The sequence below is a fragment of the Brassica oleracea genome, chromosome C1, assembly GCF_000695525.1.
Source record: "Brassica oleracea var. oleracea cultivar TO1000 chromosome C1, BOL, whole genome shotgun sequence".
Classification (NCBI taxonomy): Eukaryota; Viridiplantae; Streptophyta; class Magnoliopsida; order Brassicales; family Brassicaceae; genus Brassica; species Brassica oleracea.
Window position 1 is genome coordinate 2,949,401 of NC_027748.1, and position 12,203 is coordinate 2,961,603.

The following is a 12,203-nucleotide window of genomic DNA, read 5'->3' on the forward strand; positions in this document are numbered from 1 at the left end:
CTAACTTGATCAACTCCCATCTATAAATTGACTCACCTCTTCATTAGTTTTGTTATCATTCCAAAACAAAATCTTCTTACGCTCCTCATACTGAAACTAAACTCATTTCTTCAAGATTTTAAGAAAATGGACAAGAAAGATGATGGTGCAAAATCTGGTAATGTAGCACAAACCGGTGGCTCTGTATCTGGTTCGGTGAATATGGTGGCGCCAGGGACGGGAGGTGCAGTTCAGATACCTCGGGATGCTTTCGAGGCAAACACTAAGGCTTATTTTGGCGACCTTCATGCCAAGGACAAGACAACTAAGTGATCAGTGTTTAGTGGTTAAGTAAGAATGATCAGCAGCTTTGTTGTTATGCTCCTATGATGTGATTCTCCTATAACGATCACATTTTAATTAAATAAAATGAGTTATTATTTATCTTGCAGTTCTTTTCTTGTTCTATAATTTATCGTGTACTATAGACCATTCCTTTACACTGCATTAATCCTTCTTGGTCACTGAACAAACATTTTATTAGTCTTCAAACAAAGTTTAAATTAATTTTACAATAGTAGTGGTTAAAGATGGTTTTATATACAGTCTTAAACAAAATTTAGATAAATTTTTATTTTACATATTGGTTGATAATTGACGTTAGCCCTGCGGACTGAACCAGAACGAACAGGCTGAACCTAAAGAAATTTTCGATTTTTGGCTCATTTTTAATTATGAGTTTGATTTGGTTTAGAAAGCTTTTCTAAATCAATTTGGTTATCGGTAAACTGAACGGTTAACCAAATTTTTATTATTTTTTTAAAAAAATTATACCAAAACTAAACCAGTTTATACCGAAACTAGACTGATGTTAACCAACAATCAATTAAACTTAACTAATATAACTGAATTTAACTGAAAATATCTGATTTTAATCGATTTAAACAGAATTTTCATTTCAAAAAAAATAAATTTCAGTTTATTTTGGTTATTAATTTTAAAACCAAAATTAATCGATAAACCGAAATTAATCGATAAATGTTACACGGTTAATTATGGAATTATTTTTAAAAATCCGGTTAACCAGAAATTGGTTCGGTTTCGGAAAATCGAAATTGGTATTATATAACTTTTTAATGATGACTTTGACAAACTTCAGAAATTTTCTACAATAATTTGGTTCGGTTCGGTTTTGGTATTATATTTGTATATGGATGTGTGTACAAATCTCAATGGCCGTATAATAAGTGATCAGAATTTTATTTGTATACAAAATTATACTACTAAGTAGTACTAAATTGTTAAGCCTAATATGGTTGTTATTTCCAAGTGTCATTGAACACCTCCAATAGCTTTCCAAGACAAGAGTTGCTCTTTACCAACTCACGTTCCCTTCGTATTGACCGGACAAAAAAAACCAATGGTTTTGTTGATATAATCTTGGGAAGTGTTTATTTTGACTAATTTGTTGAAATCCCATCTATAAATTCACTCACCTCTTCAACAGTTTTATTCACAATCTAAAAACAAAACTTCATTTCACTCCGCATACTAAAACTATTCTCACATCTTCAAGAGCTCATCTAAATGGACAAGAAAAATGATGGTGCTAAATCTGGTAATGTAGCACAAACTGATGGCACGGGGAATATGGTGGCGCCAGGGACTGGAGGTGCAGTTCAGATTCCTCGAGATGCTTTTGAAGCAAACACTAAGGCTTATTTTGACGACCTTCATGCCAAGGACAAGGCAACTAAGTGAGAAGTCTTGAGTGGTTAAATAAGAATGATCAGCATCTTTGTTGTTATGCTCCTATGATGTGATTCTCCTATTATGATCACAATTTTAATAAAACGAGTTATTATTTCCCTTTGCTATCATTTCCTGTTGCATAATTTTATCGGGTACTAGAGCATTCTATTATGCTGCCACTAATTCTTCTTTGGTCACTTGCGGTGGCGGATCCAGAAACTTTTTTAATTGGGGGCACATATACATTTATTTAAATAAATTTAATAAAATTAATAAATTACTGTATAATATATACTATAAATTATTTGATGTTTTTGTATTTTCAAATATTTTTTATTATAACATTTTTATCCCATTTTTAAATTACTTTATTTACTCAAATAATAATTATTTAGTCTAATGAATATAACATAAACTCATCTACCAAAATATAAGCTACATATAAAAAATATGTATATATATTCCTGGTAAAATGAGATAGGTTATTAAAATTAAGATATGAATGGAAATTAGTTGACAAATAGAAAATAATTAATATTTTTGAATTTATGTAGGACCTGGACAATAGAAAAAATGAAAGAAAAAAAATTGAAGTGAAGGAAAGAAACTAGATATGTAGAGTCATTTGATACAGAAAAGAATATATACATGTCTCCTTGTTTGAAAACTTTGAATATAGGCAGGTCCTATATGACGAAAATAAAAAAGAAAGGAAAAAAAAAATAAAAGTTCAACTGAAAGAAAGGAAAATAAAAAATGAAATACGAGATAGTTGAACTCGAGACTTTGAATATCAACCGAGGACAACCAATGCCACTAGGCCAAATGATTCAATGCACAAAAGCTAAAGCTAAAATTATTTATATTTAGTCGGGGGCACGTGCCCCCATACCTATCAAGCTAGATCCGCCCCTGGTCACTTAGCAGTACAACATTTTAACAACCATTTTATTAGTCTTCAAACAAAGTTTAAATCTACGAGATATAACATATGATCCAAAATTCTCAAATCATACCCAAAATAGTAGGTTTTGGAAAATTTATTTAAAGATTATAACTTATTGATCAAAAATTCTAAAAGTATATCTATCTATCAATAGAAACTCTTGTTATCTTAATTTCAAAGTCACAATCTCAAATCTACAATATTTATCAACAAAATGACAAATTTCCAAAAATAGCAGATATTAGAAAATTTATTTAAAAGTTATAACATATTGATCAAAAATTTTAAAAGCATACCCATCTATCAACAAAAACTCTTGTTATCCTAAATTTTAAATAACAATCTCAGATTTACAATATTTCTCTACGAAAACAATAACTTTCCTAAAATAGCAGGTTTTAGATAATATATCTACAAGATATAACATATTGATCAAAATTTCTAAAAGCATAACCTAATATCAACAAAAACTCTTGTTATCCTAATTTCTAAATCACAATCCCCAAATCTACAATATTTATATACAAAATGAAAAATTTCCAAATATAACAGTTTTTAAAAATTTATTTTAAAAATATAGTCTACTGATCAAAAATTCTAAAAACATACCTATCTATCAACAAAAACTCTTGTTATCTTAGTTTCTAAATCACAATCTCAAATCTACAATATTTCTCTACAAAATGATAACTTTCCAAAAATAGCAGCTGTTGGAAAATTTATTTGAAAATTATAGCCTATTTATCAAAAATTCAAATAGCATACCCATCTATCAACAAAAATTCTTGTTATCCTAATTTCTAAATCACAATCTCAAATCTACAATATTTCTGTACAAAATTATAATTTTCCAAAAATAGCAGGTTTTGAAAATTTATTTAAAAATTAAAACCTATTGATCAAAAATTCTAAAACTATACCATCTATAACCAAAAACCATTGTTATCCTAATTTCTAAATCACAATCTCAAATCAACAATATTTCTCAACAAAATGATAACTTTCCAAAAATGGCAGCTATTAGAAAAATTATTTAAAAGTTATAACCTATAAATTAAAAATTCTAAAAGTATATCATATATTAACAAAAACTCTTGTTATCCTAATTTCTAAATCACAGTCTCAAATCTATAATATTTCTTTACAAAATTATAATTTTCCAAAAATAGCAGGTTTTGGAAAATTTATTTAGAAATTATAACCTATTGATCGAAAATTCTAAAACCATACCATCTATAACCAAAAACCCTTGTTATCCTAATTTCTAAATCACAATCGCAAATCAACAATATTTCTCAACAAAATGATAACTTTCCAAAAATGGCAGTTGTTGAAAAATTATTTAAAAGTTATAACCTATAGATCAAAAATTCTAAAAGCATACCATTTATTAAGAAAAACTCTTGTTATCCTAATTTCTAAATCACAGTCCCAAATTTACAATATTTCTCTACAAAATTATAATTTCCCAGAAATAGCAGGTTTTGGAAAATTTATTTAAAAATTATAACCTATTGATCAAAAATTCTAAAATCATACCCATCTATAACCAAAAACTCTTGTTATCCATATTTTTAAATCATAATCTCAAATCTACAATAATTTTCTACAAAAATGATAACTTTCCAAAAATAGGAGTTCCTATAAATTTTATTTATAAAATATAATCTATTGATAAAAAATTCTAAAAGCATACCCATATATCAACAAAAAACTCTTGTTATCATAATTTCTAAATAACAATCTCAAATCTATAGTATTCCTTTACAAAAATTATAATTTTCCAAAAATAAGAGGTTTTGGAAAATTTATTTAAAAATTATAACCTATTGGTAAAAATTTATAAAACTATACCCATCAATCAACAAAAACTCTTGTTATCCTAATTTCTAAATCACAATCCTAAATCTACAATATTTCTCTAGAAAAATGATAAATTCCCCAAAATAGCGGGTTTTGGAAAATTTATTTGAACATTATAACTTATTGATCAAAAATTCTAAAAGCATACCTATCTACCAACATAAACTCTTGTTATCTTAATTTCAAAGTCATAATCCCAAATCTACAACATTTATCAACAAAATGACAACTTTCCCAAAATAGCAGGTATTGGATAATTTATTAAAAAGTTATAACATATTGATCAAAAATTCTAGATGCATACCCATCTATCAACAAAATTTTTTGTTATCCTAGTTTTAAAATCACAATCTAAGATTTACAATATTTCTCTACGAAAACGATAACTTTCCTAAAATAGCATGTTTTAGATAATATATCTACAATATATAACATATTGATCAAAATTTCTAAAAGCATAACCATCTATCAACAAAAACTCTTGTTATCCTAATTTCTAAATCACAATCTCAAATTTACAATATTTATCTACAAAATGATAACTTTCCAAACATAGCAGTTTTTAAATATTCATTTAAAAATTATAACCTATTGATCAAAAATTCTAAAAGCATACCCATGTATCAACAAAAACTCTTGTTATCCTAGTTTCTAAATCACAATCCTAAATCTACAATATTTCTCTACAAAAAATGATAAATTTCCAAAAATATCAGCTGTGGGAAAATTTATTTAAAAATTATAACCTATTTATCAAAAATTCTAAAAGCATATTCATCTATCAACAAAAACTCTTGTTATCCTAATTTCCAAATCACAATCTCAAATCTAAAATATTTCTCTACAAAATTATAATTTTCCAAAAATAGCAGGTTTTGAAAAATTTATTTAAAAATTATAACCTATAGATCGAAAATTCTAAAACCATACCCATCTATAACCAAAATCCCTTGTTATCCTAATTTCTAAATCACAATCTCAAATCTACAATATTCTCAACAAAATGATAACTTTCCAAAAATAGCAGCTGTTGGAAAAATTATTTAAAAGTTATAACCCCTTTTCTAAAAATCGGCCGCCTAGCCGCCTAGGCGCTACGCGTCACTCTTCCGCCCCGATTTATGCCAAATCGGTTTAAAAAATCGGATATCCGATTTTTTCCGCCTAGACCGCCTAAATGACCGCCTAGCCGCCTAAATGACCGCCTAGCCGCCTAGGCGGCTGCCTAATCTATTTTTTATTTTTATTTTTATTTTTTTATTTATTTTTTATTTTATTTTTAATAATATTTTTATTTTTTATTTGATCTAAAATTTTATAAATATCATTTATATTCATAATTTTAATGAAAAATACACTATATTAAGTTTATATATTCTATTTGTGTGTTTTATACAATCTTAAGCATGAAAATGTATTAATGTTATACACAATTAAAGATTAACATGTTTTATAACACAGTAAACCATCTAAAAATTCTGCCCCGCATAATTTCTGATTAATCCCCGATTTTCTCTTTAGGCGCTAGGCCCAATCCGACCGCCCGACTAGCGCCTAGCGCGTTCCCGAACAGGGGTTATAACCTATAGATCAAAAATTCTAAAAGCGTACTATCTATCAACAAAAACGCTTGTTATCCTAATTTCTAAATCACAATTCAAAATCTACAATATTTCTTTAAAAATTATAATTTTCCAAAATTAGCAGGTTTTAGAAAATTTATTAAAAAAATTATAACCTATTGATCAAAAATTCTAAAACTATATCCAAATATAACCAAAAACTCTTGTTATCCAGATTTTTAAATCATAATCTCAAATCTACAATTTTTCTCTACAAAAATGATAACTTTCCAAAAATACAGTTCTTAGAAATTTTATTTATAAAATATAACATATTGATAAAAAATTCTAAAAGCATACCCATATATCAACAAAAACTCTTGTTATCCTAATTTCTAAATCACAATCCCAAAACTATTGATAAAACTATACCCAAATATAACCAAAAACTCTTGTTATCCTAATTTCTAAATCACAATCCCAAAACTATTGATAAAACTATACCCAAATATAACCAAAAACTCTTGTTATCCAGATTTTTAAATCATAATCTCAAATCTACAATTTTTCTCTACAAAAATGATAACTTTCCCAAAATAGCAGTTCTTAGAAATTTTATTTATAAAATATAACCTATTGATAAAAAATTCTAAAAGCATACCCATATATCAACAAAAAATCTTGTTATCCTAATTTCTAAATCACAATCCCAAAACTATAGTATTTCTTTACAAAAATTATAATTTTCCAAAAATAGCAGGATTTAAAAAAATTATTTAAAAATTATAACATATTGGTAAAAATTTATAAAACCATATCCATCTATCAACAGAAACTCTTGTTAACCTAATTTCTAAATCACAATCCCCAATCTACAATATTTTTCTAGAAAAATGATAAATTCCCCAAAATAGAAGGTTTTGGAAAATTTATTTAAACATTATAACTTATTGATGAAAAATTCTAAAAGCATGCCTATCTATCAACAGAAACTGTTGTTATCTTAATTTCAAAGTCACAATCCCAAATCTACAATATTTATCAACAAAATCATAACTTTCCAAAAATAGAAGGTATTGGAAAATCGATTTAAAAGTTATAACATATTGATCAAAAATTCTAGAAACATACCCATCTATCAACAAAAACTTTTGTTATCCTAGTTTTTAAATTACAGTCCCAAATTTACAATATTTCTCTATGAAAACGATAACTTTCCTAAAATAGCAGGTTTTAGATAATATATCTACAAGATATAACATATTGATCAAAATTTCTAAAAGCATAACAATCTATCAACAAAAACTCTTGTTATCTTAATTTCTAAGTCATAATCTCAAATCTAAAATATTTATCTACAAAATGATAACTTTCCAAATATAGCAGTTTTTAAAAATTTATTTAAAAATTATAACCTATTGATCAAAAATTCTAAAAGCATGCTCATATATCAACAAAAACTCTTGTTATCCTAGTTTCTAAATCATAATCCCAAATCTACAATATTTCTCTACAAAATGATAACTTCCAAAAATAGCAGTGGTTGGAAAATTTATTTAAAAATTATAGCCTATTTATCAAAAATTATAAAAACATACTCATCTATTAACAAAAACTCTTGTTATCCTAATTTCTAAATCACAATCTCAAATCTACAATATTTCTCTACAAAATTATAATTTTCCAAAAATAGCAGATTTTGGAAATTTTATTTAAAAATTATAATCTATTGATCTATTGACCATATAAGAAAATTTTAAATTTTAATCTATAAGCCTACAAATTTTACAATTTTGGCGGAAAACTCGAATTTGCGTTTTCGGTAGAAAAATCGATTTTACGGTTTTGTTGGAAAAACTCGATTTTGCGGTTTTAGCAGGAAAACTTGATTTTCCAATCTTGCAAGGAAAACTCAATTATATGGTTTTGGGGGAAAACTCGATTTTACGGTTTTGGCGGAAAAACTCGATTTTTTACGGTTTTGGTGGGAAAACTCGATTTTTTGGGTTTGGCAGGAAAACTCAATTTTCCGGTTTTGTTAGAAAACACGATTTTCTGGTTTTGGCGGGAATACTCGATTTTGCGGTTTTGGTGGAAAACTCGATTTTCTGGTTTTGGCGGGAAAACTCGATTTTGCGGTTTGGCAGAAAAACTTGATTTTCCAATCTTGCAAGGAAAACTCAATTTTCTGGTTTTGGCGGGAAAACTCAATTTTACGGTTTTGGCGGAAAAATTCGATTTTTTGGGTTTGACAGTAAAACTCAATTTTCCGGTTTTGGTAGAAAACACGATTTTCCGGTTTTGGCGGAAAAACTCGATTTTGCGGTTTCATTGGAAAAACTCGATTTTGCGATTTTGGCGGGAAAACTAGATTTTCCGGTTTTGGCGGGAAAAACTCGATTTTCCGGTTTCGGCGGGAAAACTTGATTTTGCTGTTTTGGCGCGAAAACTCGATTTTGCGGTTTTGGCGGGAAAACTCGATTTTGCGGTTTTGGCGGGAAAAACTCGATTTTGCGGTTTTGGCGGAAAAACTGATCATGTCCTCATTCCTTAAGTTTCGACTAGGCTAAACAAAACAACAAAAGGAGTCACAATGAGTTGGTTTGGATTAAGAAAACAGTCGAATTACTTTGCGAGTCGAATTACAAAGCAACAACAATAGACGAAGGATTGCGATTTGCGAGTCGCCTCAGAGAGCTCGAGAGAAGATGAATGGAGAGTCGGAGACTGGAGAACGGAGAGACAAACGAAGAGACTTTCTCCGATGGAACTCAGTTTCAATCGCCAAAATCGCCAAATGAATTGCAGAAACTCTCTTTCACAATGAAATGATTTTGTTTTTCAATTTTCTCCCAAATTTTGGAAACCCTAGATTTTTTTTTTTTAATTGGACCATCCATGTTCATATTAACCAAATCCACAAACACCCATAGATTAATTGATTTCTCAATTTTGACCGTTTAAAGCCCATCTAGAAATATGAGTATAACTAATGGAAACTCAAATATATTTGGACATTGACAGTCCACCCATTTTGTAGCTCTACTCGCATGTTATCAACCGTCAGATCTCTTTCTTCTCGGGATACACCCTAGAAAGTGTTTGCCAAAAACGAATTTCCTTTTTCTTTTTTTTTTCTAATTTATAAATTCCAATTTTATATAAAAAAAATCTTTATCTTTTAATTTTTTTTTATCAGGATATTAAATATCTTATATCTCCTTTTCATAATTCAAAGAAAAAAGAAAAGAAATCACATTAGTTTGAAAAGATTTAAAACGATTTTTTTCCTTATTTATAAAATTTGGAAAATTCTATTTAATTCTACTTTACATATATTCTAACTAAAAACATCAACAAGAATTTGTTATCCGGTAAGCTTTTCTTTTAGCATGCCAGATATTTCTGTTATTTTAGTATATCATTTCAAATCTATATTACACCAATGTAAATTAACACTAATAAATATGTAACTCAAATTATCAATACCACTAAAATTACAAGTTTTTCAAAAATACCCTTACATTTGTAAATGATTAATAAAATTCATTAATGGTATTTGAGTCTTTTGGTTTTGGGTCTACATATATTTAAATGAATCAATAAATAATGGGCTTACACATACTTATAAGATATACTAGTTTTATTTAATATAAATATTTTTGGAAAAAAATATTAGACCTATATATTATGAAAAAAAATTAATCAACAAACATAATGACATCACAATATTGTTTTCTTAAATCTATGTATCATAAAATTAAATTTGAAATCTAAAATAAAAATACAAAAACTTATAATAGGTTATTAAAAACAAAAATAAACTAATACTGTCATATCATTAAGTTTTTTATATTATCATTTTTTATTTGGATGACATAATAAAAATATCATTAAAGTTTAAAAATTACAAGTTTATGTAATATTAAAAAGTATATGATTAAATTAATAAATAATTTTAAAATATTATCAGATATTTTGTGTGTGTTTAACGGATCATTGGTATCAAATCACATGTTAATAACGAGTTTTTGGGATTTTATTGGTTTTTATGGATTTTTAATTAACGAATTTATATTGAATATGAATTGGATTATATACAAGGTACGAGTCTACCGGTTCAACCACGGATTTGAGTAAGATATGAAAACACTTCTTAAAACTCAAACATTATTTTTAAAAACTTTTAAATTATATGTTCTCTAATAAAAAGTTATAAATTCATCCAAATCACTCTTGAAAAAATATTTCTTTTTATTTTGAAAAGAAAAAAACATAAAAAATCAATTGTTGTGATTTGAAACAAAAATCATGGTAATATGTAAATCAATTTTGGGTCAATAAGTGAAAAAAAAATCTGAGCTTTTTAAGCGCATATCAAAAATCTAGTTGTTCATTAGTTTATGAACTTGCAAATGATTAGTAGGTTATAAGCATTTGGGTCTGGTTCTGCCTCATCATCATCACATGCAAACCTCAATGGAATCATAAGGTCCGTAACAAGTGATCATATTATATGTGTACACAAAATTATAAGTAATTGTTAAGCCTAGTATGGTTGTTATTTCCAAGTGTCATTGAATACTTCCAAGTAGCTTTCCAAGACAAGACTCTTGCTCTTTACCAATTCACTTTCGCTTCGTGTTGCCTGAAAAAAAAAACAATGGTTTTGTTGATATAATCTTGGGAAGTGTTTATTTTGACTAATTTGTTCAAATCACATCTATAAATTCACCCACCTCTACAACAGCTTTATTTACAAATTACAATCCAAAAACAAAACTTCATTTCACTCTCCACAGACTAAAGCTTAACTCATATCTTTAAGAGTTCAAGAAAATGGACAAGAAAGATGATGGTGCTAAATCTGGTAATGTAGCACAATCCGGTTGCACTGGATCTGTTACGGGGAATATGGTGGCGCCAGGGACTGGAGGTGCAGTTCAGATACCTCGGGATGCTTTTGAAGCTAACACCAAGGCTTATTTTGACAACCTTCATAACAAGGACAAGGCTACTAAGTGAGAAGTGTGTAGTGGTTAAATAAGAATAATCAGCACCTTTGTTGTTATGCTCCTGTGATGTGATTTTCCTATTATGATCACAATTTAATTAAATAAAATGAGTTATTATTTCTCTTGTTTTTCTTTTCTTGTTCTGTAATTTATCGAATACTAGAGCATTCTATTACACTGCATTAATCTTTCTTTGGTCACTTCACAAGCATTTTTTAAGTTTTACAACAAAGTTTTAATTAATTTTACAATAGTATTTGTAAAAGGTGGCTTTCAATATCAGTCTTAAACAAAATTTATATTAGTTTTTGCATATTGGTTGATAGTTTACGTTAACCCTGCGGATTGAACCGTACCGGACAGTCTGAACCGAAAGAATGTTTCGGTTCACTTTTGGTTAAGAGTTTGGTTTGGTTCAGAAAGCTTTTCAAAATCAATTTGGTTTTGGTTAGGTTCGTCTTGGTTTAACGAACTGAACGGTTAAACAATTTTTCTATATTCCAAAACTGAACCAGTTTATACCGGAACTGGACCGATGTTAGCCATCTTAATAAATGTAACCGATTTTAACCGAATTTTCATTTTTTCTACAAAAATATTTTTGGTTTATTTCGGTCTTGAAATAGAAACCGAAATGAACCGATAACCGACAACCAAACCAAAATGTTATTCGGTTAATTTTAGAATTATTTTTGAAAAAAAATCTGTTAACCGAAAATCCCAGGCCTAGTTCACGTTATCATCTTGTGTTTGATAAGTTTTATTATTGTCGTCAATGGCAATATATATGTGTGTATGAATGCGTGTACAAATCTCAATGGACGTATAATAAGTGATCATAGTATATGTGTATACAAAATTAAGTAATTGTTAAGCCTAATATGGATGTTATTTCCAAGTGTCATTGAACACCTCCAAGTAGCTTTCCAAGACCAGACTCTTGCCCTTTACCAATTCACTTCCACTTCGTATTGACTGAAAAAAACCAATGGTTTTGTTGATATAATCTTGGGAAATGTTGATTTTGACTAACTTGATCAAATCCCATCTATAAATTCACCCACCTCTTCATCAGTTTCATTCACA

At 28.0% G+C, this 12,203-nt stretch overlaps 3 protein-coding genes across 3 annotated transcripts; all 3 read left to right on the top strand.

The window, feature by feature from the left end:
* The first annotated feature begins 7 nt into the window (after positions 1-7).
* Positions 8-339, top strand: LOC106310599. The gene has a single exon (XM_013747827.1). The coding sequence runs from the start codon at positions 127-129 to the stop codon at positions 310-312; it is 186 nt and encodes a 61-aa protein (XP_013603281.1). The 5' UTR covers positions 8-126; the 3' UTR covers positions 313-339.
* A 1,191-nt stretch (positions 340-1,530) lies between these two features.
* On the top strand, positions 1,531-1,802 carry LOC106329008. Its single transcript, XM_013767574.1, has 2 exons — positions 1,531-1,728; positions 1,773-1,802. The coding sequence occupies exons 1-2, from the start codon at positions 1,567-1,569 to the stop codon at positions 1,800-1,802; spliced, it is 192 nt and encodes a 63-aa protein (XP_013623028.1). The 5' UTR covers positions 1,531-1,566.
* A 9,139-nt stretch (positions 1,803-10,941) lies between these two features.
* LOC106329019 lies at positions 10,942-12,092 on the top strand. Its single transcript, XM_013767585.1, has 2 exons — positions 10,942-11,123; positions 12,017-12,092. Exons 1-2 carry the CDS (start codon positions 10,942-10,944, stop codon positions 12,090-12,092), a joined length of 258 nt encoding a protein of 85 aa, XP_013623039.1.
* Positions 12,093-12,203: the final 111 nt, after the last annotated feature.